The sequence below is a fragment of the Psittacula echo genome (genome assembly GCF_963264785.1).
Source record: "Psittacula echo genome assembly, chromosome: 25".
Lineage (NCBI taxonomy): Eukaryota > Metazoa > Chordata > Aves > Psittaciformes > Psittacidae > Psittacula > Psittacula echo.
Genome location: NC_137760.1, coordinates 2,554,829 through 2,582,462, shown reverse-complemented (window position 1 = coordinate 2,582,462; position 27,634 = coordinate 2,554,829). Strand labels below are relative to the sequence as shown.

The window sequence follows — 27,634 nt, the reverse complement described above, 5'->3', positions numbered from 1 at the left end:
AGGTAAAGGATAGGGTGTGTGGGACCCCTTTAACTGCACTGAGTCTGCCCAGTTTATGACAACGATTGCTCGAAGAGGAAAGGACAGGCATGGAGCTGTGTAAGCTGCATCCTCATCCTTCGTGAAGGAAGGCAAAAGCCACCAAGAACAGCAAGGCATGCTATAGGTAGGTAGCAAGGGAAACCTCATGGAAGGCTTTCACCAAGCTTTGTTCAGACATTTTTCTGCGCTACCTCCATCACTTTAAAACAAAAGAAAACCACACACGATATGGGTCTTGAAAAACAAAAAAAGGGGCAGAAAATAGAAATAGTTATGGCTGCGATTAGCCCTGGGGAAAATTAAATAAAAAGCCACACAAAAAGCAACAAAAACCGCCCCCAAATACCCCCTCCCCCTCCCCAAAAAAAAAAAAAAAAAAAAAAAAAAAAGAAGCCCCAAATAACTAAAATAAAAAGGGGGTAAAAAAACCACCACCTCAAAGCGTATCACGAGAACGGGATCAGAGAAGAAAGCGTGGCCACCCCTTCAGGACCAGGGAAGAATTAACCTGCATTTCTCCATCCCAACTGCGAGCTTGCGGCTCTGCCACCCATTTTGTGTCGGATTAAACACATAAAATGCCACTAATGACAGAGAAAAACCCAGCCGATTATAGCACAGAGCAAACCAGGCCCCGCACGCAGGGCGCAGGTTCCCCTCAGGCATCCCCATGCCCAGGTAGGTGCCCCTTCCCCTCCGCCCAACGCGGGCTGCAGGCTCCGGCGAGCCGGGGAACGCCGGCCCGGAGCCCACGGGGAAGGTTTAAAATAGAAATAGAGAATAAAAAGGCAGAGGAGGAGCGGCACGGCCGGCGCGGAGCCCCGCGGCCAAGGTGAACCGCGGCCGGGCAACATGGTGGAGACTGCCGGGGAGCCCAGACCCACCTCCCCGCGAGGAGGAAGGGGCGAGCCGCGGGTTGTGTGTGGGGATGGAGGGCGGCTCTCGGGGTGGGGCGGGATGGAGGTGACAGCGAACGGGAGCGGTGACCGCGGCGCGCTGACGGGAGAGCGGTGCCCGCGGGGGAAGGCACCGGCGAGGCTGCACCCTCGATGCGGCGGCATCTCCCCCCGCGGGAGGAGGAAGGGGACGAGGACGGGCTCACCTGCCATAGCGGGCTACGGGCGGCAATGGCGCTGGCGGCTGCGGCTCCGCTCGGGCGGCAGCGGCGAGTGCGGCGAGGCCGGGGCGGCCCCGGCAGGCAGAGCACGGGGCGGGCCGGGCCGGGCCCTGCTCCGCCCCCGGCAAGATGGCGCCCGCCGCCCACCGTCTGCCGTCAGGGCCCGGCTGCTCATGGCGGCACCGGGCCGTGAAACCAGCGGAGCAAGGGACGAGGAGGGACCCGTGGCAAGGCTTCAACCCCGGGGGGCTTCGTCTGCGGGGGTCCCTCCTCAGCCCCCAGGAAGATGGCGCTTGGCTGGTGTCACCACAGGCAGCCTCAGCCATGGCCCTTCCTGAGGTTTGGTGTTTTCAGGTTGATTTTGTTTGGGTTTTGTTGGTTGGTTAAGTTTTCTTTTCCCCTCTGGAAAAATCCATCGTTTATAATAGGAGAGTGAGCTTAGGGGGCAAAAAGCAGTTGATTCTACCCCCAAAGATGGCACCTCCACCACACGCATCCCTCTAACCTAACATCGCATTTTAGTAAGCTTTTAACAGGGACAAACCTGACGTGATCCCTCAGCAACCCATGAGGTTGAGTGTTTTCACATCTGCCTCTTCCGTACCCCATAGCGACGATGGACACTGCCTCCCACATCCCGCTTGGCAAAGCCTGAAATTCCTAATGGGACCTGATAACATCAACTCGCTTTAATTTGGCTTCTGCCCTTTCCAGTAGGTGCAGTTCTCGAAAGTGCCAAGAGCTGAACCTTGGGGCTCTTGGTGCTTTTCTGGAAGCCAGAGCTGAGCCTCCTTTTTGCCCCCTTTTTGTCCCCTTTCTACCTCCTTTCTGCCCTCTACCTCCTTTCTACCTCCTTTCTGCCTGTTTTCTACCTTCTACCTCCTTTCTGCCCCATTCCGACCCCCTTTCTACTCGCTTTCTGCCTCCTTTCTGCCCCCTTTCTACCCCCTTTCTGCCTCCTTTCTACCCGCTTTCTGCCTCCTTTCTGCCCCATTCCTACCTCCTTTCTGCCCCCTTTCTGCCTCCTTTCTGCCTCCTTTCTGCCTCCTTTCTACCCCCTTTCTGCCTCCTTTCTACCCGCTTTCTGCCCCCTTTCTGCCTCCTTTCTACCCCCTTTCTGCCTCCTTTCTACCCGCTTTCTGCCTCCTTTCTGCCCCATTCCTACCTCCTTTCTGCCCCCTTTCTGCCTCCTTTCTACCCCCTTTCTGCCTCCTTTCTACCCGCTTTCTGCCTCCTTTCTGCCCCATTCCTACCCCCTTTCTACCCCCTTTCTGCCTCCTTTCTACCTCCTTTCCACCTGCTTTCTACCTGCTTTCTGCCCCCTTTCCACCTCCTTTGTACCCCCCCTAATTTCTACCTTTTCTCCCCTCCACAAAACCCCCTCCAAACCCCATGCTGCTCGTTTCCAGTGGGTATCCTTGAGCTAACACTGCCTGACAATGAGCCTTCTCGCCCAGCAGCCCCTTCGTTACTTGATGCAGGTGCCTCGTAGCTGGCAGTCAATAGCAGAGCCCTTGCTCCCGCGCTCACAACACTCACTGGAGCCATTGCATCAGTTGTACCCAGACCTGCAATTCTTTGTTGATCTTTCAGGTCTTGGCCTTTCCAGTTGCTGTTTGCACAGTTCAGTACCAGGCATGTTTACCCAGTACCAGCTGGCTGACCCCTTCCATCCCCTTGCCCCTCTAAAGAGGGTTTCATCAGATTCCATTAGAACCCAAGAGCTTAAGAGCAGAGGCCCTGCAAGGCCTCTGGAGCATTTGTGCCTCTCATCCTCCTTGTACATGTATTTTTAACATGTTCACTACAATACACTCCTGAAACTTCAAAAGGGTCTTCAAGTGAACCATATGGAGAAGCGGACAGGACCCAGATAAATCACAACACATCTCTTGTACTGCCTCTAGATTATGAATCATAGAATAGTTTGGGTTGGAAAGGACCTTAAGATCATCCGGTTCCAACCCCCCTGCCATGGGCAGGGACACCTCACACTAAACCATGGCACCCAAGGCTCTGTCCAACCTGGCCTTGAACACCGCCAGGGATGGAGCATTCACAACCTCCCTGGGCAACCCATTCCAGTGCCTCACCGCCCTCACAGTAAAAAACTTCTTCCTTAGATCCAATCTAAACTTCCCCTGTTTCAGTTTGAACCTGTTACCACTTGTCCTACCACTATAGTCCCTGATGAAGAGTCCCTCCCCAGCATCCTTATAGGCCCCCTTCAGATACTGGAAGGCTGCTCTGAGGTCTCCACACAGCCTTCTCTTCTCCAGCCTGAACAGCCTGAATATTGATCCCTTAGACATTATTCAATGCCTGGCCTTATCCCAAACCTATCCATGGAGTTCATGCAGCTTTTAAATGGTAATAGCCTTTGTTTGTTAGGGTAGAGGAGCGTGGTGCTGTGACGTAAGGGCCATTTTAGTAATGCAAGATTGATTGAGACTGCAGCAGTTTCGCTGTTGACAGGAGTTTGTGCAGGAAGATGGATCAGATGCATTCAGTGATGCAGCCTTTCTGTGTTCAGAAATGGCTGGCAGAGACACCGCCTTTCTTTATGAGTGTTATAATTTCCTAACCCTCTGCTGGTGGAGGGTGGCAGAGTGAAATACAGGTAACACTGCAAGGGACAACACGAGAGATACAAGGGAAGTGCAGACCTGGGCATCAGTCAGATTGAAATGGAACAGCGAAAGAGACCTCAGGGTCACGACAATCCCAAGGATGGGCAGGGCAAAGATGATAAAAGTGGATTTAGTGCTCCAAGAATTGAATCTGATGTAGCTTGACCCCCTAGAACCACGGGCTCAAACCCAGGAAATGCATTTTTCAGCCTTTTGCTCCTCTTAAATAGTTAAATTACCTTCGAGGTGGCCTTCTGTGCTGTGGAAGTCCAGAAAATGCCCTGGCATTTCATTCCTTCAGGGAGCCAGAGCCCATTGTATGCTGTAGAAGAAGTAATAACTGTTTTACTGGAATACTTGGCATATATAATTTCTGTTATTAAAATGCAGTGACGAACCATAAAGACATTCAGTCCCTTTCTGCCTCAGTGATTCACAGGATCATAAAACAGTCGGAAGGATCGGAGACTCAGGATGTGCATGTGCATGTCCTTCATGAGAATAACGCTGTCAAGAGAAATCAGCAATCATTAATCATTTCTTGTGCAGAACTAAAGGAGACCCAGTCCCTTTGGTATTTTCTTCGTTATGGTACCTCTAATCTAGGAGCTTATTTGAGCTCCTCAAAGCTTACTTGAGGATTTACCTGATCAGGTGAGGTGTTGCTGCATCTAGACAGCCACAATAGAAGGCTTACACCACTCTTCCCACTTCAACCAGTATAGAATACCTGTCCATCAAAATGAATTCCTGCTGTAATTGCCTTAACTGGCCTAAGTTCCTGTAACGCTGATGTTCTTCAGCTCACACTGCGCTCCTGGAGTCCAGATTCCTCCCTCTCTTCTTTGTACTAATCCCCCATTACGTTTGCTTTCATAACTCAGGATAGATATTATAGTGTTAATGTAATCACAGTAGTAACGAGTAGAGAGCACATGAGCAAATAGTGCTTTGTGATGTCTGCCAGCCTGAATCACCGCGACATCTCCACCGTGGATGCAAGCAGGGACTTGATTTTGTGGTGAGGTTGTGCCCATGTGGAGCTACAAGTCTTTGCGAGGAGATATTGTAGTGGAGCCTTTAGGCTGGGCTCTGTGTCCTTCCCTGCAGCCAAAGAACACAAGACTGTTGCGATAGTCGGAGGTAACCTTTTCTGAGCATGTTCCCCAAGCTTGCCAGCTTGATGTTGTTTGTTTCTTCATGGCTCTGTGCAAATAGAATGGTAAGGACAGGGCTACAGAAGGTCAGGGTTTTCTTGAGATGCAGCATGGACCTTACCGGCATAAATTTAACCAAAACTGAAATGTTTTTGGCTGGAATCCCTTCTGTTTACTCAATATTTCCATTTTAAACCAAAGTGCTGCCTCAGACGGGGGTGTGAATCATTGATCTGAGTCCGGGAGCTCCAAATGACCAAATATAAACTTCGCATCCAGTTCAATCCAAGGATGCTTGGTTTGGGTCTGGGATCCATGGCTCATTTCCAATTCCCTGGCTGGTTTTCTTGGTGTGTTTTGGGTTGGAGGGTTGTTTTATACAAGGAAATAATCTGCCCCCCAGCAGATCAACACTATTTTATGTGATTCCTATTGATAGATCCAGGAGTTAAGACCAATCCAGCACACATGTCTATGGATAACGGGAATAGGTTTTACTGCGTTGCACAAAATAGAAATGAAACCTCTGGTGTTTCAACAGCTTCTTGGGAGGTGGAAAAAAACCTCCCCAAGAAAAGAGTTAAGAGCTCACCAGCAGTGATGCTTTGGCTTCTTTCCCTGGACTATAGAGTAGTACCTGTAATGGGAAGAGAACATGGAACAGGATCGACTCTGGGCTTCTGTTGTACCAGATAAAGAGGGGAAGAGTGAAAAACCCTTCTTAAACAATGTTGTCTACCACCACCTAGTGGAAAACACCACCTCGGGTTCCTCCACCTACTTAAACGCGTAGTTTCTCTTGGGGAAAGTCATGAGTCGATTGTTGTTTCCCCTCTTATCTTATATGGAAATAGAGATAGTGAAAAAATTGATCTCTAAGAACTATTTCTAAACCTGAACAACCTCGTCTGAGCTAAATCCTCACTTGTGTCAGCTGCAAAAAGGAGGCAGGAAAACCCAAGGAGAATTCTATGAAGTTTAATTAGTGCAAAGTGCTCTTAATAGCAAATAGGGCTTTTGGTCCAAGGATCTCAGCCGACTTTGATCCAAGTACTCAAGTTACTGAGGCTTCAGCCAGCGATCCAAGAGGCAGATGTACTGCTGGGCTTGCTATATAGGGAGATAAATGGCAGGGGCTGCAAAGTTAGAGTGGCCTCAATTCACATCATAAATCGATAGGGGAGGAGGAGAAAACAATCTGCATGGTTGCAGGATTATTGGATCCCTGCTGCTTTTATCAAGATGGTTTTATCTCTGGTAGCTTTTGGAAAGATGAGACCTTTCTTCACCTTTGTCTGTGCATTATACTGTGTAAATGGAGAGCGGATTGTGGCAGCCAGCGCAGTACAAACAACCCAGAGCAGGTTCCTTTGCTTCTTGCTCTAGGGTTGTTCAAACGACACCGACCACGTGTCTTCCGTGAATACAGGGAAAGAAGGGTAAGCAAGAACACTTACAGTAACACTAACTCATCTGCACAGCTCATGCTTTGGATGGGAAACTAATTTTCTTGATGCTGTTATGTCTGGTACCTCAGGGGCTGTACCAAATAGATGAGATTTAACGTGCTGAGTCAGGAGGAAGGCTTGTCTTTGGCTGAGGAAGGAAGAGATGGGCTTAGTCACCTCTCAGAGTTCATTCCCAGTCTTCTTTTCAAAGGCACAGCCACTGAAATTAGCTCTTACATCTTGGGAAGAGTGGGAGCAGGAGGGGGGCAGGAAAACAGCATCCATTTATCCTCCCTGTTCTCTTTTCCTGCCAGGTTCCAGTTGCCAATAGTGCTGAATTGCTGGAGCCACATCTCCTGACTCTGAGACATTGTGGCAGCAGAAGAGGCACTGCAGAGCCCATGGTGACATTTTTGCTGTGCTGGTGCACATTCACACTGGTGTTTTGCTTGTAGCTACCCATCGGCTGAAGCCCGCGTCACTTGGAGAGACAGTCTCCAAGCAGGGGACAAGCTGGGTTTTGCCACCTCATGTCAAGCTCATGCGTGGCTCTTGTTCAAAGCTGTAGCAGTAAGTGGCAGCTTCTGTTGACAGATGTGCATAGGCAGGACCAGCACAATTTTCTTCCACTGAAACTGCTTCCAGAAGGATGTGGACTTGGCACACAGAATCATTAAGTCCATTAGAGGGATTTTATAGCATAGAATAAAACCCATGTTTTCTTAAGCCACCTCTACTGGGAGTTCAAATGAAGTCCTTTATGGTACAGGGAATAGGCAGCAGCACTCTCGTGGTTGCTTACTCAGACCTTCCTAGTGGTAGCAGAGGGAGAATCGCTGGTTTAACCTTTCATCACTTAAACCCACTTGCAAGCCATTCTCACAGACCAGCTGCAGACTGTTTAGGGAAGAAGGGTGGGCTTGGACTTTGCCATTGCTTTTATCCGCTATTGCCCCATGACTCATCTAATTCCTCATGAAAGCGTGTAGTAACACAACACAGTGATGTCAGGAGCGACAGGAAAACCACTGCTGCAGAATCAACCTCCTCGAGCAAATGGGAAAGGACAAAACAAATGTGTGGTGCTGAGGCATGAGATGGAAACAGGCAGCACCATGACAAGCCCTTTGCAGCTTTGGAAGTGTCCAAATCACACTGGGCATCATTTACACACAGGAAAAGAAGAACTTGGAGGCAGGAGGGAGAACCGGACCCAAACCGAAGCCCAGTGGGCAACACAAGAGCTGGAAGTTGCCTCTGGTAATGCCTTTCAGTTCCTCCTTTCCCTGACAGCTGAACTAACACTTGCCACAGGAGCACAAACGAGGCAATTATAGCAAGCATGGATGCCACAGGGCTGCACAGGCTCACTATTTATAGTTCCCTGCCAATGAAGCTTTCCCACTGTGCTGCTGCACACAGGTTAAGGTACAGTCCTCGCCTCGGAGGGCTCACAGTCTAAATAAAAACAGGGAGAGGAAGGGCTAGCAACCCCCTTTATGCTGAGAGCCAAGACTCAGAGAGGAAAGGATAAAAAGGAAACCCACAGCGGAGCCTTGGACAATGAATTCCAACTTCTCCCCAGCAAATTGCCCTTTTTTGTCTTAACTCCTTCCCTGCCTCAAGTGCCACCTCTCCACAACTCATGGTTAGTGTCAGCCAGTCTGAGGCAGTGTCACTGAAGTGTTCCTGCAAGCTCTGGCTCATCTTGCCACTGGTAAATGACTTTCCGTTACTACAGCAGAGCTGGGAGAAGGGATTTGTGCCAGCCCTTAGTCCCTCTGGAGACCTGGGCCCTGTTGAAAGGTGGGAAAAGGGTCGAGGGGGGATTCTGCCCCTCTGCTATGCTCTGGGGAGACCACGCTGCAGTCCTGGTCCAGCTCTGGGGTAGCAGCACAAGGGGGATGTGGAGCTGCTGGAGTGAGTCCAGAGGAGGCCATGGAGATGCTGTGAGGGCTGGAGCAGCTCTGCTCTGGAGCCAGGCTGAGAGAGCTGGGCTGGGGCAGCCTGGACAAGAGAAGGCTCCTGAAGGGGAGACCTCAGAGCAGCTTCCAGTGTCTGAAGGGGGCTGCAAGGATGCTGGAGAGGGACTCTTCATCAGGGACTGGAGCGATAGGACAAGGGGTGATGGGTTCAGACTGAAACAGGGGAAGATCAGGTTGGTTATAGCCTGGCACAGGCACTGGCAGTGTTCAAGGCCAGGTTGGACACAGGGGCTTGGAGCAAGCTGCTCTAGTGGAAGGTGTCCCTGTCTGTGGCAGGGGCTGGAGCTGGATGAGCTTTAAGGTCCCTTCCAACCTTCCCTCTTCCCTTCTGTGATAAACTCCCAGGAGTGGAGCAGGCTCCCAGCTTCAAGCATTCAGTGTCTCAGTGGCTGCAGGCACAAGTCAAAGAGCCTCCCTCGTTCCACGGGGAGGATTAGAACACAAGCTGCTTGTGAATTGAACTTTGAAGCCACCCAACAAAGAGAAACCTTGACAAATACAGTTTTCTCCATTTGAAGTCGGAGACCATGCCCTGGCCCATGTTACAATCCCGCCTCTGTTCTTGTGCAATAAAAGGCAGCAAGGATTCACTTGACCTGCAGGATCAAATGCAAAGAAAAGAAGACATTTGTCTGGGAAAGCAGCACCCAGAATAGCAGTGGAGAAGTCGTGCTGCGACATGAACTGGTGTGTTGAGAGACAAGGCAAATCACTGACTTTTCCTAATGACATACTAATGATAACAACTGCTCGAAAATTATATGGTGATGCTAATCAGTATTTGTAGGCTTAAGGACATGAGATCTTTCCCTTTACACTGAAGATACTACGTGCATAAGAGGAAGAAATAACCCTTGTGAGGTGAATTCCCAGCTTGCTTCAAGGATTCTTGCTAGAATGAAAGTCTCCTTTGCTCAGCATGGCTTTTAGCTCAGAAACTGATGCTCTTGCATGAGCAAACCCTCCCCTGGCAGCTGGTTTTTGGCCAGTTGCTTTGACCTCGTGTGCTGAACATGATGCAACACGGGACAACAAATGCAAGCCTGAGGATGGAGCAGGATGGCAATGCTGCATGCTGACAAGTCAGCAGGAGGGAGAGGAATTATTTGCCCTGGTAACAGCCCACGGAAAAGATGGAAGCAGGGGGCAGGATGCATTTGCAAACATCTCATGTTCCCTAAATTCTTTACAGCCCCTCATTTGGTTTTGCAGTATCCTCAAGTAGCCGATTATCAATATATTCATTCTGTGTCTTTTCTCTCCTTTAAGAAGCTGGGGAAAGAACCCAGACATTCTGACTGTGGATGCAGTCATTTCCCACTATCCCATCGGCAATCCCACATGTACCACGCATTTCCCACTGCCAAGGAAAGAAAGGTTAACCTTGCCTGACAGGTTAACAGCATGATTTGCAGCAGTGGCTTAGATAAATGGTTGCAGGCATGGAAGACCAGCAGGCAGCTAATCCTTTAAAGACTTAAGAGCAGCTCCTACTTCAGTCCAAGTAAGTGTTTCACAATCAAATGAATTAGTGATGACTAGTGGGTTTTGTTCTACCCCATCTGAACACCCCTGAATGGTGATTCCTCCACAGAACTGAGGTGTTCAGTGCCAAAGCAGCTGCTTCAGCAGAGCAGAAAGAGTCCTCTCAAAGAAGATTTGGTCACAGTTTTGTTCCTTACTGTAACTGCAGAGAACTGGAAAAGCTCTGTATGGATTCACATATGGATTATGTGTTACTGTCAGAGAGGCAAGCTCCAAAGTAGCCTTTATGCTGCTCCAGAGATGAAGGCCAGCATCATGGCAAGTGCAGTGGAGAGGAGAAGTGTTTGCTTCCTGATTCTTGTCATAAGCAAGCTCTGTCCATGCAGGCCACAAAAACAGACCTCCTAATAACTGCATTATTTCCAATTAAAAGAAGTTTCTCAACACCTTCCTAGGCAAAAACAATCTGTGAAATCATTTGCAATCAATCACTGCTGATCCACAATTAAGCTTTTTACTCCCTGAGGTTTTTTTCCCCCTTCCTCTTATCCCTTGGCTCTGTCTCAGAACAAAGTCAATTCTCTTGGGAGGGAGGGATCTCTCATGGCATTGAACTGTCTGGGCTATTTTTAGTTAAACCCAGCATTCCTAAAAACCTCAAGCTGCTTGAGTGTTAAGGAAGGAGAAAGGAAATGCTGTGAACGTGCACATCCACATTTCACATAGGGAATGCACAACACGGCTGGGCTGAGCCCTGAGCTCCAGGAAGAAGGCAAAGACCATTTCTTTACACCAGGTAGTGAAGGCAGAATATGAAGGCAGGGCTGCAACATCCCCAAGCTGGAAGAGGCAAGCCAAAGCTCTAAGTGCAGTTTACACTTACCTGCTAAATGGATGAGCTGCAGCTCCGGAGCACAGCACAAGTGCCAAGCGGGAAGGTGGGATCAGCCAAGGAGTGCTGGAGGTGCTCTGCAGGTAGAGATCTTAATGGGAAGAGCAGGCCAAACCCTCCAAGGAAGGGCTGGGAGAAAGCTCAAGGAGTGGTTTAGAATAGAATGGAATCAACCAGGTTGGAAAAGACCTTTAAGATCATCAAGTCCAACCTTTATTCTAGGACTGCCAAGTCCACCACTAACCCGTGTCTAAGGGGAGGCAGAAGATATGAGGGGCAGTTGTATGAATGGGCTGATACTTGGGACTTTAAAGGATGAGGCCTAAGGGGGAGGAGTATGGGGGGAGCATGGAGAAACTCGTTTAGACCAGGGCATAAGCGGAGCACAGGACAAATGTGATTAGAAGCGACAGAACCTTTGTGCCGAGTCATTTCTTCCTGCCCTGCAGGGCTTTTACGTTGTCTTTTACGCTAAGCAAAATCCATATTGCTGGAAGAGCACAGCGGGGCGCTGAGCCTCTCCGTGGCAAGTGGTGCTGGATTTGGCTAATTGCAGTTGACAGAAAGCAAGAAACCCTGAGCACAGGGGCTGCTCTGAGTGCTCCTGCGTGACGGGCACCAGCAAAGCACCAGAGATGCTGCTGCAGATTGTGCTGTTTGTTCAAATAAAGCAATGGGTTTATGGTTGTAGTTACACCATGGGGAGCCATAGCTCACTCCAAGTGAGTCACGACATTCTCTCCCTTTCATTTCCACAGATAGCTCATAGGATCCCAGAATGGTTTGTGTTGGAAGGGACCTTAGAATCAACCAGGTTGGAAAGGAGCTTTAAGCTCATCCAGTCCAACTGTTCCGCAGCACTGCCAAGGCCACCACTAACCCATGGCATTAAGGGTCTTGTCTACATGGTGTGTGAACATTTGCAGAGACAGTGCCTCCAGCACTGCCCTGGGCAGCCTGTTCCAATGCCTGATGCAGCATTGGATGCGGTGCTTGCTGTAAACCCTCACTGTTGCCAGCCTTACCCAGTGCCTGAGTTGGCAGAGACCATTGCTGTGCTCCTCACACCATCTCTGGCAGCAAAGCCTCTCCTGGGAGCCCGCTGTGTGGGCAGGAGGTTGACTCCTTGGCTCTATGCTTGAATGTCACCACTTGGTACAAGTCTGGTGCCTGACTTCCCTTCTTGATGGGACCTCGCCCTGGGAAGCAGTAGAAAACCAGTTACACACAGCATTGTTGAGCCAGGAGCCACTGGTGGCCATCCCTCCCAGCTGGTGGCATTTGCACCACCAACAGTGGTAAGGAGCTGCCTGCAGAGGAGCGTGCTCCATTCTGCCCTGGGAAGCACAATCTGCTGTTAACAGCAAGGCAAAGCAGATGAGGAGAGAAGGAGCAGAGAATCACAGTCATAGAATCCCAGCCTGGTTTGTGTTCAAAAGGAGCTTAAAGCTCATCCAGATCCAACCCCCTTCCACGGGCAGGGGCCCCTTCCACTAGAGCAGCTTGCTCCAAGCCCCTGTGTCCAACCTGGCCTCGAACACTGCCAGGGATGGGGCAGCCACAGCTTCTCTGGGCACCCTGTGCTCATCTGGTCTATTCACCTCCATGTTTCAAGCAGCTTTGCTACTCAGAGAAGTGTCCTTTGATGGGACACTGCTTGGGAACTTCAGTTCGCTTTGTTCTAGACATAAAAGAAAGAAATCGTAAGATTGACTTAAAATGAGTCTTTGCTTTTATAAATACCACACTGGGGATAATTCACTGGCTCAGGCCACAGGACTCCAGAATCACATTTCCAAATGTCCTTCCAGCAACTTCATAGTATTAAAAAGTGCATAATGACATAAACACACCACACAACAGCAACAGGAAAACATCACTGAGGGTACATAAATTGAAGCACTCGTAACCTAGAGAAAAGCCTCAAGTCAGGTGCCTGCTCTTTCTCCAGAGCTGCAGTGCATAATAATACTCCATTAAGCCATATAAATCCTTATTTAACTGTTTTTTCCCCTGACACAGCTGCTTTGCTGAGTGCCTGGAGTGGATGATGCTCAATAATGTTCAGTATTACCCTCATCCATCAGCGCTCAGCCAGAGCCTTATTTGTCATTCAAGCCTTGCTCTAGAACCAGAAGCTTCTCCTATCACCCTCTGTGCTATAGCCAGGCTGAGAACATTGTGGCTGTTCAGCCTGGAGAAGAGAAGCTGCGTGGAGACCTCAGAGCAGCTTCCAGTGTCTGAAGGGGGCTACAAGGATGCTGGAGAGGGGCTCTTCATCAGGGACTGTAGTGACAGGACAAGGGGTAACGGGTTCAAACTGAAACAGGAGAGGTTCAGGTTGGAGATAAGGAAGAAGCTCTTCCCTGTGAGGGTGGCGAGGTGCTGAGTTGGAGCTGGATGAGCTTTAAGGTCCCTTCCAACACAAACCAGTGGGATTCTATGGGTCAGGCAGTTCTCAAACCCACAACTCCCAGGATCTTCCAGAAGGGATGAGAGGAGCAGAACCATGAGCTGTGCAGTTTGGCTGCAGCATCTGGTGCCCGGATGAAGGGAAGGATACGGCTCTGCACTCAGGGAGCTCAGGCAAGGCAGCAGGAGTCCAACCAGCCATGGAGCTCCTGCAGCAGGTCCCCAGCGTGGCAGGAGTGGCAGGAACATTGGAAAGATCCTTTTGTAATGGATCAGCACCAAACCAGCCCCACTCTGGAGGAAAGCTTCATCCTTGCACAAGGCTTTACCCACAGCAAAGGGCTGATGCACTGATTGCACTCAGATCTACAGCAGAGCAGCACCACTGCTGCGGCATGGCCCTGGGTTGGAGAAACAAGATGCTTGCAGTAAAGTCTTCCAATCTCTTGAAATACCTGGAAACTCATGGTATTTTGCAAGAGAAAATGGAACCCTGGCTATGAGCTACCCTACGGTTAATGACATTTGAACATCTTACACTCTGGAGGACAGCCCTGCTTAGAATGCAATATGTCAACTCAAAGAGTGAAGTCATCTGGATCTGCATTCTTCCAGCGCTCAACAGACCCTCTTTCTTTCCCAAAATGCCTCCTTTTTTCCATATGAGATATAAACCAATCCCTGTAGAGAAGAGAATTTCCCTGGGGCCATCCCTCATACAGACAACCCTTGAGCATCAGGGCAGGGGCTGCTCTTCGTTCTGCACTGCACTGCCAGAGGCCTTTGCTTCTGTCAAACAGAACAGGAATGGATTAATTCCCTTTCCCCCAGAAATGTCCTCCTGACCCCTTTTTATTATCCTTAAGCATTTACTTCTCCTTAGCCAACCACCAGGCTTCCCAGCTTCCTGCATCCTCTCAGCCCCACTTGAAAGCATCTTCTCCCTCCCCCTTTTCTTTTTCCATCTAAACTTCCCTTCCACTTCCTCTCCCCTTGCCCAAAGGCCCAAACAACCCCACATTCTTGCCCCCGAAGAGAGGCTGATTCATGGCTTTGCGTCAGCAGCCGCTCTCCCGGCCAGACCCAGCTCTAATGGACGCAGCTCAGCTGCTGCCAGGCACAATGTGACAACATCTGGGAAGTGTCAGGAAGGCGACAGGGCCGGTGTGAGGCAGCAGAGAACGTGCAGAGCCAGAAAGGGAGAGCCTGGATTCAGTTATTCCTCAGGGTTCAACCACACACAAACCAATGCAGTCCAACGAGGGGAGAGATGGAGGTTACCAAAGGTCTTGGCTCAGGCTTTGGGTTTAATCTAGAACGTTGGAAGAGGAAACCAGGTAGGTTTAGGAGTACTTTTAGGGCAAAGCGTTCATCCAATGCTGTTCCCATCTCAACAGCTCCATGGCTCTGCTCTGCACTAACAATGACACTGCTCTTCCATCAAAAATCATCAGGCAACATGAGGCAAACCTGACAGTTCTGGAGAGCCAGGACCAGCCTGAAGGCTGTATCCAGACCCTGCTCCTGCTACATCACACAGCAAAAGGAGCTGGGTTTTTGGACCCCAAACCAAAGCAATTGAAACCTGGGGTCTCTGCACGCTTAATAAGGACTGCACCTGAGGTTCAGAAAGCGAATCCTGACCTCCTGAAGCGGCACATTCTGCAGCCATCCCAGGGCACCCTGCATTGCTGCACCAGGGAGAGGAATCCCAGCTCAGCCCAGGGTCCTGGAGAGCAGATGGAGCTGTTGGAAGCTGCTGGTTCAGCAAAGCCAGCAGCAGATTCAGCTAAAGCCTTAACCTGCCTGCCCCAAGCAGCTTTTAGTGCACACCGAGACCTGTGAACAGGCAAGAGACAAGCTTATGATTTGTACACAGAATAGAGGGAAGTTTATTCGCATTAAATACACTTTAGTTGCATCACTACTTGTCACGTACTTGTTCTCCAGGACACTGAGTTTCAATCCCACTTCAGGAGAAAGGCTGTTTTTACCTGACGTAAACTAGAGCTACTCATCTGTTTTCCCTGAATAACCTATCACTGAAGCTGGCAAAGTAATACAAATGGGATTTATTCACTATAAACTAGATAGGGATTTCCTTTTTACTACGCACAGCGTATTACCTAGATGAGGGCAAAACGATTCCACATATACAGCCAGCCAGCTGGAATTCAAGCATCTCCAATAGCCACACCACTCAAACCCAAGATGTCTGCTATGTCAACACTTGACCCCTGCTGTGAATTCCAGTCCTTCCCCCTGTATCCTTCTGTTTAACATAAGGAAAACCCAATAGGAACCTTTGTAAAGGATAAGCAGATTTTGCCAAGTTAACACTGGTGTGGGACAAAGCTTTCTCCTCAAGCATGGGCGTGCTGAATACACGAGCTTGGTCCATCTGATGAGGGGTTGTGTAGCAAATGCACTGTGTGTAGATGATCTCAGGTGTAGTTTCCCCCCTGTTGTACACACCTGACTTTAGTTATTCCCAACAAGCACAGGACAAGTAGGTTGGAAGCATTTCTGATGGGCAGAGAGCAGGAGAATTGAACTGCAAAGGGTTTGTCTGCAAAGGGAAACCCAACGACAGCCACAAGCTCGCTGAAAACTAAAGGACACTCTAAAACAGTTAAAAAAGGCCCAAATCTCTTTGCTGCTGCTGAGACTGGCTCATCTATTTTGGGAAGAGGGCTAGAATTGCCTTGCCCAAGGACAGGTTCTTACAAGCAACCAGCATCATATAACCAGAAGAGGAAAACCCCCCCTAAAAAGCCCATGTTCTTCTCACCTGATGGTGAATCCTGAAACCTGCAACACCAGGAACTGGTGTCTCCTGATTAACTTCAGCTACAGCCCTCTCTGATCGCCAGGGTAACTAACACAGCTCATAGTGCCAACCTAAGTACAATGTGGTGACTTCCACTGCTCAGTCATCGAAATCCGGGATGTCATCGTAGGAGTAGCCCCGGTAGCCCTTGGAGGCGTAGTAAGCAATGCGCAGGTGGTAGAAGCCTGGGAGGAACACGAGGATCCCAATGATGAGCACAGGGATAGCACGGTCTGTTCCCTGCAGCGGAGAGAGGCACAAGTGGTAAGAAGGGATCTGTATGGGGGAATGGGTCCTTGGTCTGAACTGTTCATCCCTAAGGTGCAGCTGGCAAAAAACCCCCCCAAAACCTCATCTTAACAGAGAAACATCTCTGTTTTCTTCAGGCTGAGCTCTAAATCCTCTCCTCCTTGCTACAGGAAGCCCTCAACTGAACTTCTTCGAATCAGAGGGGTGGTTCCTCCTATCACATGGAACAGGAGAGCTCTGGACTGTGCCTGATAGAGCCCAAACGCTGCTGCTCCCACAGTGATAAGCTGCGGCTGCCCACTGTAAAGCAATTCCAGAGGCACAAGGTAAAAGAAGTGTGCCGTGGAGCACCCAGAACAGAGCCCCTTTGATGGGTCCTCAACACTGAGACAAGAGCGGTGATGTGGCCTGTGTAGAGGTCTGGTACCTCCTACACAAGAGCGTTGATCCAGCACAAAGTTGACCTCTGCAGGGATGCAGCATGGAAATGAAACCCTGCCCTCCCTGGCACAGCCTCAACCCAGCTCTGAACGTGCTCCAGGCTTGCTAACTGAAGGCATCAGAGGGCTCTGCTGCCAGAGACATGGGACTGCAGCCAGCAAACACCAGCGGGGTGGTGGAGGGGATGATGGCTGCCTTTTGCTCTGAATACACTGACTGTAATGGGTCATGGCAGGCTTTGAGGAATGGGCGATGCAGAACTAACATCAGAAGGGGCATCACTTACGCCTTTGCTGATGTATCCAGCCAGGAGGAGGGCTCCTATGATAATGAGGAAGGTCCCGATCATGAAGAGCACGACTGCCAATGCAATTGCCTTGTAGGGGATTTTTGGTGGGCTCTTCTTGAACTGCATGGAAGGAATCACAAATGTGAAAGAGCTTTACTCAGCACAGCCCCTTCCCACCATGGCAGAGGCGTGAACCCAGCGGAAGCAGAGTGACATGGGACCCATCTGACCCCATTAAAGCAGCCACCATCTTTCCAGTTGAGATCTATGGGGCTTCCTGGAGGAGAAGGGCTGAAGCGGTTGCTTGCAGCTTGCTTCATAGAATGGTTTGGGTTGGAAAGGACCTTAAGATCATCCAGTTCCAACCCCTGAGCTGAGGCTGCCCAACTGGAGACAAACAAAACCACAGCCTCCGTGCCTGTGCAAAGCGGAAGCAGCCTCTCCTTGTAGTTTACAGTCAGAGGAGCAGCAGGAAGCGGTTTCACAGTATCACAGTATCACAGTATGTTAGAGATTGGAAGGGACCTCAAGAGATCATCTAGTCCAATCCCCCTGCCAGAGCAGGAACACCTAGATAAGGTTACACAGGAATGTGTCCAGGCGGGTTTTGAATGTCTCCAAAGAAGGAGACTCCACAACCTCCCTGGGCAGCCTGTTCCAGTGTTCTGTCACCCGCACTGAGAAGAAGTTTCTTCTCAAGTTTAAGTGGAACCTCTTGTGTTCCAGTTTGTACCCATTACCCCTTGTGCTATCATTGTTTGCCACTGAGAAGAGCCTGGCTCCATCCTCATGACACTCCCCCTTTATATATTTATATACACTAATAAGGTCCCCCCGCAGTCTCCTCTTCTCCAAACTATAGAGACCCAGCTCCCTCAGCCTTTCCTCATAAGGGAGATGCTCCACTCCCTTAATCATCTTAGTCGCCCTGCGCTGGACTCTCTCCAGCAGGTCCCTGTCCTTCTTGAACTGAGGGGCCCAGAACTGGACACAATATTCCAGATGCGGTCTCACCAGGGCCGAGTAGAGGGGAAGGAGGACCTCTCTCGACCTACTGACCACCCCCCTTCTAATACACCCCAGGATGCCATTGGCCTTCCTGGCCACAAGGGCACAGTGTTGGCTCATGGTCATCCTGCCATCCACTAGGACCCCCAGGTCCCTCTCCCCTACACTGCTCTCTAACAGGTCGTTCCCCAACCTATACTGGAACCTGGGGTTGTTCCTGCCCAGATGCAGGACTCTACACTTTCCCTTGTTATATTTCATCAAGTTTCTCCCTGCCCAACTCTCCAGCCTGTCCAGGTCCCGCTGGATGGCAGCACAGCCTTCTGGTGTGTCAGCCACTCCTCCCAGCTTAGTGTCATCAGCAAACTTGCTGACAGTACACTCAATTCCCTCATCTAAATCATTGATGAATATATTAAATAATACTGGTCCCAATACTGACCCTTGAGGCACTCCACTAGATACAGGCCTCCAACTGGACTCCGCCCCATAGACTACAACTCTCTGGCTTCTGTCCTTCAGCCAGTTCGCAGTCCATCTCACTACCTGATCATCCAGGCCACACTTCCTCAATTTAGCTATGAGGATGCTGTGGGAGACTGTGTCAAATGCTTTGCTGAAGTCAAGGTAGACCACATCCACCGCTCTGCCATCATCCATCCACAATGTTATTTCCTCATAAAAGGCTAGGAGGTTGGTCAAGCATGACTTCCCCTTGGTAAAGCCATGTTGACTGCCCTTCATAACCCTCTTATCCTTGACATGCCTTAAGATGGCATCAAGGATAAGGTGTTCCATCACTTTCCCAGGGATGGAGGTGAGGCTGACTGGTCTATAGTTACCCGGGTCCTCCTTCTTGCCCTTTTTGAAGACTGGAGTGACATTTGCTTTCCTCCAGTCCTCAGGCACCTCTCCCGTTTCCCAAGACTTGGTAAAGATGATGGAGAGTGGTCTAGCAATGACTTCCGCCAGTTCCCTCAACACCCGCGGGTGCATCCCATCTGGACCCATGGATTTATGGATGTCCAGATTGCTCAACTGGTCCCTAACCCATTCCTCATGGACTAAGGCAAACCGCTCCAGTGACCTGACTTCATCTGAGGTCTCAGGAGTACAGGGTTCTTCAGGACTGCCTCCAACAGAGTAGACTGACACAAAGAAGGCATTCAATAACTCTGCCATCTCAGTATCTTCTGTCACCAGGGCACCCATCCCGTTCATCAGTGGGCCAACCTTGCCTCTGGTATTAGTTTTATCAGCTATGTATTTGAAAAAGCTCTTTCTGTTGTCCTTGACCCCTCTGGCCAGATTTAATTCTAAGGAGGCCTTAGCCATCCTAGCTGCCTTCCTACATCTTCTAGCAGCAGCCTTATATTCCTCCCGAGTGGCCAGCCCCTCCTTCCATGACCTATAAACTCTGCTCTTCCACTTGAGCATACCCAGCAGTTCCTTATTCAGCCACGCAGGTCTCCTGGTCCTCTTCCTTGACTTCCTACGTGTCGGGATGCTCAGCTCTTGAGCTTGGAATAAGCAATTCTTGAATGCCAACCAACTATCTTGGGCCCCTTTACCTTCAAGCAGCCTTGCCCATGGGACTTCCCCTAGCAATTGCCTGAAAAGGCCAAAGTTTGCCCTGCTGAAGTCCAGGGTTGCAATTCTACTTGCTATTGTACTGGTCCTACCACACAAGATCCTGAATTCCACCATCTCGTGGTCGCTGCAACCAAGGCAGCCCTCAACCCTTACTGCTTCGACCAGCCCCTCCTTGTTAGTGAGGATGAGATCCAGCAGCGCTCCTCTCCTGGTTGGCTGATCCACCATTTGCATGAGGAAGTTATCATCCATACACTGGAGGAACCTCCTGGACTGTGGCTGGGTTGCTGAGTAGTCCTTCCAGCAAACATCAGGGAAGTTAAAATCCCCCACAACAACCACGGCCTGTGACTGTGAGGCCGCTCTCAGCTGCTTGTAGAAGGCCTCATCAACTTCCTCACCCTGATCTGGTGGCCTGTAACAGACACCCACAACAGTATCGCCCCTGCCAGCCTGCCCCTTAATTCTCACCCACAGACTCTCAACTCGCTCATCCCCTGTTCCTGGACAGAGCTCAGTACATTGTAGCTGCTCTCGCACATAAAGAGCAACCCCACCACCCCGCCTGGCTGGCCTGTCTTTCCTGAAAAGGACATAGCCCTCCATGAGTATATTCCAGTCATGTGAGCTGTCCCACCACGTTTCTGTAATTGCCACCAGATCATAATCTCCTGACTTAACACAGGTCTCCAACTCCTCCTGCTTATTTCCCATGTTTCCTTTCCCCCTTCTTACCTGCAGGTCAATATATCCATCATCGGTGCTGGAGAGCTTGGAATATTTGACTTTGCTACTGGGAATCCCAGCAGACAGGTTTGTACGTGATGGCATCATTCCAAGGAAGCCTGGGCCTCAGCTAGAGCCTGGAAACAAAGGGAAATAGAGAAATAACATCAGTTCAAACTGGATGGATCGAGTCTAAGAGGAACAAACCAAAAGGCATCGTTGTCCTTGTTCATGAATTAAATCATTTAAAACAAAGCCTTGTATTTAAGCCCAAATGGGTGCTGAGGCACTGGCACAGGGTGCCCAGAGAAGCTGTGGCTGCCCCATCCCTGGCAGTGTTCAAGGCCAGGTTGGACACAGGGGCTTGGAGCAAGCTGCTCCAGTGGAAGGGGTCCCTGCCTGTGGCAGGGGTTGGAACTGGATGAGCTTTAAGGTCCCTTTGAACCTAAACCAGGCTGGGATTCTAACATAGAGAAGCACAGCAACAGGGTATGAAAGCAAAGGTAACCTAAGGTGTTGAAAGCAAGACAGAACATTCCACAGCAGTGCAGCGTCTAAAGCAGCTCTCATTTGGCACTTCCAGCAGGGAGATGGCTGAGCTCCAGCTATTTCTAAACAGGGACCCGAGCAAAAGAGCCCAAAGCAGAAGTGAACAAAGCAGCTTTTCAAGCAGGCGGATGTTTTGCAATAGATCCATTTTGGGACAGAAAAAACACTGGAAACGAGAACGAAATGGAGCTGTCATTGCCCTGACTTCGGGGGAGCGTGACGAGGGGATGAGGTAACCAGCAAGGAGCTGAAGTCCAAGGTCACAGAGGAGGGAACATCGGGGCACAGCTCCATGCAGCCACACCGCACCCTGCAATCTGCCCTGGCTGTGGAGCCAACCCTGTGGTTTCACTGCATCCATCCAGGCTCCAGGCCTGGATCTGGGCCGTGGATACATCCCTGAGCCAGCACAGAGCCCCGTTACAGCAGGACCTGTGCACTGCTGGGGTCTGCTCTGACCTGCTCTGCAGGACCCACAACGGAGGTGGCAAATCAGCTTTCCAGCTTCTTATCCAGCAAACATGCAGATCCCCACTGTCCCAATGGGAAGGGACAAAGCCGATTTATTCCAAACCACTGTTTGGCATCTGAGGTAACAGCATCTCCTCAAAACATTCAGTCTGCACTTGAAGTAATTGAAGTAATTTGTCATCTTGCTGATGGCTGGCACATCCCCTGCCATCAGGTTTGCTCCTCCTCCATTAAGTATGGCAGTTACAAAACCCCACCACGCTCTGAGCTTGAACCCCACAGTGTACCTTTAACTGCACCTTTTTGCCCCTTTTTTGTAGCAAAAACCAAGCACAGACAAAACCCTTTTAGCCCCATCAATAGGGGAAATATCACAATGGAGTAGCACTGGCATCCTCTGATCCACACACATCAGGTCACAGAACTCAAATACCTCCCCCCCCAGCCTCCTGCCTTCCCAGTGCAGAAGGGCAAGAAGCCAAAAGAAATCAGCACATCTGATGGGTCAGATTTCCCACTTCAGCCCCATTTTACTCCCAAGGACCACGAGGCTGGGACTGTCCCATTATTTCCAGCCTATTCCTGATGGCTTCCTAGGAATTCTTTCCAATCTACACTTGCACAAATTGTCCTGCCCTTCCCATTCTTTTGTTTGCCAACAAGAGGATATTAAAGATGAAGGCAAGAAACCAAACCTTTCTCAGACCTTTTAAGAACCAGGTCCAAGTCCACTGAGCTCCAATCCCCTCGTGCTCTACATCAGTTCAACACCAGAAACAAGCTCACTGCTGTGTGCTTTAAGAGAAGACTAAGGGTGAATCACGATTGTAGCTCTAACACTACAGTCTAAATACGAGCCCTCTGTTCCTTACCCAGGAATAAGGAAGGAGATGTCATTTCTCGCCCTTTCAGACCTCAACCCAAACACCCACCTCCTCCTCCAGCCCCAAAAGGGTTTCTTTGCTGCTGAGCAGGAAGCTCCCAACACGGCTGAGACCCCCCCAAGCTGCATCCCCTACCCCAGGACATGGATAAAGCCAGCTACCTGCTGCTCAATCCCATCTCTCCACTGCTGCTGCTCCTCTTCCGCGCTGCTCCGGCCCCACAGCGACCCAGGAAGTTTATGCCGATGACGGCCGTTTCCTTCCAGGTTATGGCTCAGCCTCTCGCTGGCGCAGCTCCAAGGGCTTGTTTCCAGCTTCATGCTCCAGATGGGAAGCTGGGATGATGGTGTCCTTGAGCAGGGTGGCTCCGAGCGGGTCCTGCTCACAAGGCCTGTGGGAGCTGCTGTTGTGGGTGCTTTGTGAACAGGGACCTTCGTTCCCATCGCTCCTACACGTGCCTTAAAGGGGGTTTTCTGCAGGAAGAGCTGGATAGAATTCCACTGTCAGTCCCAGCACGGAGCCGAGTATGTGGCAGGAGCTGTAGCCATGGAATTAAGTCCAGGACCTGGAATATTAACCCATCAGAGGACACAGAGCCAGGGCTCTGCCTCCTGGGAACTGCAGGAATCGCCCTACTTCCACTTCCTGTCACTTAATAGAATCCACACTGGATTTAAAGCCTGGAAAACCTTCAGCTTCCAAGAATTTTCCCTTTCCCATTCTTCTTTCCTCCTTGGTGAGAAACTCTAAACACGTGTGAACTTCAAAAGCTGCTCCAAACATGGACAAACACAGAACATTTACTAAACCTCCCCCAGCTTCCTTCTGCTTAGTTTGAAAGGGAACATCTTAAGGTTGAGGATTTGGGAAGGGCAAAGTAAACACGCAGCTTCCTTCAGGATTTACCCAGAAAGCAGACACAGCACGAGTCAAACCCCACGTGCGTAGATGCTGATGTTAAATGACAGCACAAGGAAGAGGTTAACCCCCACTGCACCAAAAAGGATGTGATTCCATCACTGTCCCAGTCACACACATCCCTGAAAGCAGAATCCTACCCTGGTTCAACATCAAACCCTTGATTCTTCACCAGAGCACCTATTTACTTGCTGCCCTGTGGGTACAACGTTGATCCACGCCAAAGAGGGACACATCTGGAGGTTAAAATGGCTATTTATGGTTATTGTACCTCAGCATTCCAGGCAGTAACTCAGCAATTGCTGACTTTAAGGCTGCTAAAATCTTGCTTTAAAGATCTTTTCTTAAAGGTACTGAATGAATCAGTGAGCTAAGAAAGTTCAAGGGAAAAGATGGAGTGTGGAGCCATGAGAAAGCTCAGTGCAGGAGCTGCAAACCACACTGGGAGTCATGAGCACAGCAGCAAACCACAGTCAACACTGTCTCTGCTACTAAAGCAGTGCTGCTACTGAGCAGGAATTGAAGGCAGGGGCACTAAAAGCCCATCCCCAGCTCCCAGCAAGGCCGAGTTTGTGAGACAGAAGCAGCCCCATCACTGACACAGCAGAATTTGTTTCCTCATCAGCACTGCCACCTTGTGAAATGCTCCTAGCTCAGCTGCGTTGTCAGGCAGTTAACGCTCAACATACACTTGTATTGCAACTAGTAGGAAGCACACAGCCCCCTGGGAAGATACTCACACACTCACTTCAAGCCAACAGTGTCATTCGTGATGCAGTCACTCCAGTTGGAGGGTGAGGATGGAAGGTGAGCTCATAGCTATACAGTAACCAAAGCAAAACCCACAGGAACTGTCCCCAAATCCTATTCTTCAGGATCAAGCCTTTAGGGTGAAAGATGCTGTAAAATCCTTTGTCTTCCTCAACAATAAACATGATCAGAAACATCCCCAAGCGTGCTACGTGAGCAGTAGAAGTGTGCATGTGACTGGCACACAGTGACAGCAGTGACAGCTCCAGCCCCCTGCTAAAGGCAGCTCTGGAATCTGCTAAGGTGTTCCAAGGAAAACCCACTTCACAAACCTCTGCTTAGAGGGACCATGACAGACAAATCAGTTGTTCAAAGCATAACCACACCACTTCATTTCAACAGCAAAGTCATCAAGAGCTGGCAACTCCAGTGTTAGAAAGCCCCTTGCAGTGCCTTTGGATAAGGAATGAGGAGGAAACATTCACAGTTGGACAAAGTGTGGATTCATCCACCCCACATTTAACCAGGATAAACCCTTGAAAATTAGATTCTTTATTTCCATTTTCCAAGTTGCAGTTGGAATATCAGCTTCAAAAAGAAATGGATGAAATAAGGTCAAATTAACTCATGGCATAAGTGAAGAGCAGCCCTAGTCCACTACAGTTCCACAGGTGAAACTCCAGGAAACATCATCTTTCCTCGAGTTAAATATTGCACCCCTTCTCTAAGCCAAGGAGTAAAATACTTCACCTTCAGACAGCATCTAAGAGGTTACTGCAAGTACAGGCATACACTAGAAAAAACACAGCATTTCCTATTTCCAATGAGAGCAGTAGAGGAAAAGAGGAAGGTAAAAAGTATTTACAAAGGTATCTACACAACAGGCCTAACAGTGCTCGTACGACGCTCCAATGCACTGGAACTGCTACCACCACCACTTCCTTCTCCAGGCTGTCCCCTCACCCCTCAGTCCTGCTCTGGTTAAGAACCTTCTTGTTGGTCTTCGATCTTTGGAGCCAGGTAGTATTTTAAGTGTCCCATATCAGCAATCTTGTACTCCACAACTGGGAAAGAAGAAGAAGAAACAGTGTTTTCCTCACAAAAGCCATTGTGAGGAGTTCTTAAAGCTCTTCCAGTGGCAGCATTGTACAGTGCTCAAGCAGAGCTGCTTCTACTTACCCAGAGGAACATCTGCAGACATGCTGAGCGTGACTGTAGGGGACAGGGGGGTGGCTTTGGTGAAGAAGTTCAGGTACCTCAGCGCAAAGGTCAGCTGCACTGGCTCGTTCATCTCTATTGTCACCTAGAAAAGCAGGTCAGGCTCCAGCTACTGCCCCCAGCACCACGCTCCCTCAAGCCTCTCAACTCAGGCATCTTGAGGTGGTCAGTGCTATCCCCACCCTGCCGAGCCCTGCTTAGGGGTCCCAGCAGACAGGACCTCAAGCTGGCATCAGTTTATGGGCTCTAATCCATAAACTAGAGAAATAACAATGTGATCCCCCAGCTTTAGCCCATGAGAGAGGAGGGAATCAGTTGTATTAGCATAAACCTCAACACTGAGGAACTGTGAGCACCAAACTTACAGCCTCTTCCTCTTTATCCACGTTGCTGGTCTGGGATAGTTTGATGTTCCCATTGCCCAGCTCCCCGTTAGCTGAGAACTTCACCCCATCTTTGGCACAGGAGATGACAACGGCGTCACCAATGTGGCTGAGGTCCCTGCAGATGCGGGCGAACTCAGCAGAAGGCATTTTCACTACACAGCTGTATTCCTGTTCCTGCAAAGGAGGAGTCACAGTTAAACTGCTACCAAGGAGCCTGGTGTTGTCACTACCCTTGGGTTTGGTCTTCCCAAGGCTCAAGTTTTGGGATGAACATGGGAAAACACCCATGTCTAAGACATAGAATCAGTCATTAGAGCTGCTACTCACTGGAATTCCAAGCTGCTCCACATCAAGATCCATCAGCTTCATCTCATAATCAGAAACCTTCTCCTGATCTAAAGAAATAAAGCATGTTTTGACCAAGTGTTTCTGAGAAGTTATCATCCTGAGAGTGTTGCCCCATCACCTCCCTCCCCTGGCAGATAAAACCAGCTCAATTATAACCGTAAGATCTACCTTGCTTCATTAGAGCTAAAAATCAGAAAGTGACCAAACAGCCTTTTGTAAGGGGACAGGAACCCACCAAAGGCATTTGCATGCAACCTAAAGAAGAGTTTTTCTCTTATAAAGAAAGTACTGGTCACAGCAGGCTTCCAGTGTCTGAAGGAGGCTACAAGGATGCTGGAGAGGGGCTCTTCATCAAGGACTGTAGCGATAAAACAAGGGGTGATGGGTTCAAACCGAAACAGGGGAGGTTCAGGTTGGATTTAAGCAGAAGCTCTTCCCTGTGAGGGTGCTGAGGCGTTGGCACAGGGTGCCCAGAGAAGCTGTGGCTGCCCCATCCCTGGCAGTGTTCAAGGCCAGGTTGGACACAGGGGCTTGGAGCAAGCTGCTCCAGTGGAAGGTGTCCCTGCCCATGGCAGAGGGTTGGAACTAGAAGACCTTAAGCTCCTTTCCAATCCAAACCATTCCATGATCCTAAATCCATTTAGAATGTCAAGCTTATGTCCCCAGACTGTTTCAAGAGTTTAAGTCTCAGGTGACCCCTCCCACTCCTTAAGTCTTTATTGTCATTTCCTCCCCCCCCCTTCAACCTGCATAGTTTATTAGGACTACCTAAGGACACTGCGGCAGCAGGCTAACCCTCAAACCTAACACTCACTTGGTGCTTCAAACACCAGTGCCAACGTATCTGCGTTGTCTTCTGCTCGCAGAGTGATGATGTCTTCATTCCCAGCACATTTCAGTATCTTGGACATGCTGTAGGGGCAGGGAAGGGAGGTTACTCCGGGATTACAAGCAGGAACAGCCCATCACAGCATGAGGGCAGCGCTGAGGGGGGGCTACAGAGGGTCATGGCGCCATAGCGGCAGCACTCAGCTTTTTCCCGCCACAGCCTCGGCGCGGGAAAATGACGTCAGCGCCGCCAAGAGACCCCGCGCGCGCGCCCCGCGAAAAAAGGCGCGAGATCCGTGAGGAGAACTGGGCGGGCGGGGGGGGGGGGGGGAGAGGGGGAAGGACGCGAAAGTCTCCGAATGGCCTCGAAACAGCCCCAGAACGGCCCCGACCCTGGGTCCTGCGAGAGCTAAAGCGGCCTCGCCTCACGCCTCCACCCCGCGGCCCCCGCTCCGCGCCTCAGACCCGGGCCCGCCCCGTCGCGGCCTGCCTGCCGCTCGCCGCACCTGGAGAGGTTGACCCCCATGGCGATGTTGCGGTCGCAGCGGTAGGTGTCGAAGCCCTCGGAGCGCAGCGTGAGCTGCACCAGGGAGACGTGCGAGGAGTCCATGCTCTGCAGGCTGATGCCGCCCGAGCCCAGGTCCCAGCAGGCCTCGGTGATGAGGTCCTTGAGGGCCTCAAGCACCCGCTTGAGCACCGAGCCCTGCACCAGCCGCGCCTCGAACATCTTCCCTGCTGCAGCACCGGCACTAAACCACCGCGGCCCGCCAACCGCCCCCTTTTATAGCTTCCGCCCCGCCCACCACCGCAGCAACCAATCGCCAGCGGCCTTCCTTTCCCCATCCACGCTCACATAACAGGTCCCCTCACTCTTCCGCCAATCCCAGAGCCGCTCCTATCCTTAATCTCGCCTTTCATCCAGCAAGAACCAATCACCACGCAGGTTACACACACCCCACCTCTCTCTACGGGGTGAGC

General features: G+C 50.4%; 3 protein-coding genes across 7 annotated transcripts in view; all 3 read right to left on the bottom strand.

Annotated features, from left to right (window-relative positions):
• Window positions 1-16,084, bottom strand: part of SLC23A2 (solute carrier family 23 member 2) — a 72,217-nt gene extending 56,133 nt beyond the window's left edge. Inside the window, exon 1 of one of the 3 annotated variants that reach the window (XM_080634690.1) lies at window positions 15,960-16,084. The gene's annotated coding sequence lies outside the window, so the exon portion shown is untranslated. Of the gene's footprint in view, window positions 1-1,144; window positions 1,231-4,028; window positions 4,081-15,959 lie in introns of those variants that run through there. The other 2 variants (XM_080634692.1, XM_080634689.1) reach the window with 2 other exon arrangements.
• Window positions 4,151-22,943, bottom strand: TMEM230 (transmembrane protein 230). 3 transcript variants are annotated; one of them, XR_013958530.1, is made up of 5 exons: window positions 22,370-22,943; window positions 20,314-20,441; window positions 16,975-17,097; window positions 15,960-16,238; window positions 4,151-4,296 (listed from the first exon to the last, which is right to left on the bottom strand). XR_013958530.1 is itself a non-coding variant. In XM_080634697.1 (4 exons), the coding sequence occupies exons 2-4, from the start codon at window positions 20,410-20,412 to the stop codon at window positions 16,098-16,100; spliced, it is 363 nt and encodes a 120-aa protein (XP_080490823.1). In that variant the 5' UTR covers window positions 20,413-20,441; window positions 22,370-22,940; the 3' UTR covers window positions 15,025-16,097. The 3 variants fall into 3 exon arrangements, 1 of the variants encoding a protein (XP_080490823.1); XR_013958531.1 differs by lacking the exon at window positions 4,151-4,296 and adding an exon at window positions 10,748-11,955; XM_080634697.1 differs by lacking the exon at window positions 4,151-4,296 and having other exon boundaries at window positions 15,025-16,238; window positions 22,370-22,940.
• Window positions 22,944-24,402: 1,459 nt separating this feature from the next.
• On the bottom strand, window positions 24,403-27,503 carry PCNA (proliferating cell nuclear antigen). The gene is made up of 6 exons (XM_080634696.1): window positions 27,163-27,503; window positions 26,643-26,740; window positions 25,808-25,875; window positions 25,460-25,654; window positions 25,056-25,179; window positions 24,403-24,940 (listed from the first exon to the last, which is right to left on the bottom strand). The coding sequence occupies exons 1-6, from the start codon at window positions 27,381-27,383 to the stop codon at window positions 24,858-24,860; spliced, it is 789 nt and encodes a 262-aa protein (XP_080490822.1). The 5' UTR covers window positions 27,384-27,503; the 3' UTR covers window positions 24,403-24,857.
• Between the last annotated feature and the right edge of the window lie 131 nt (window positions 27,504-27,634).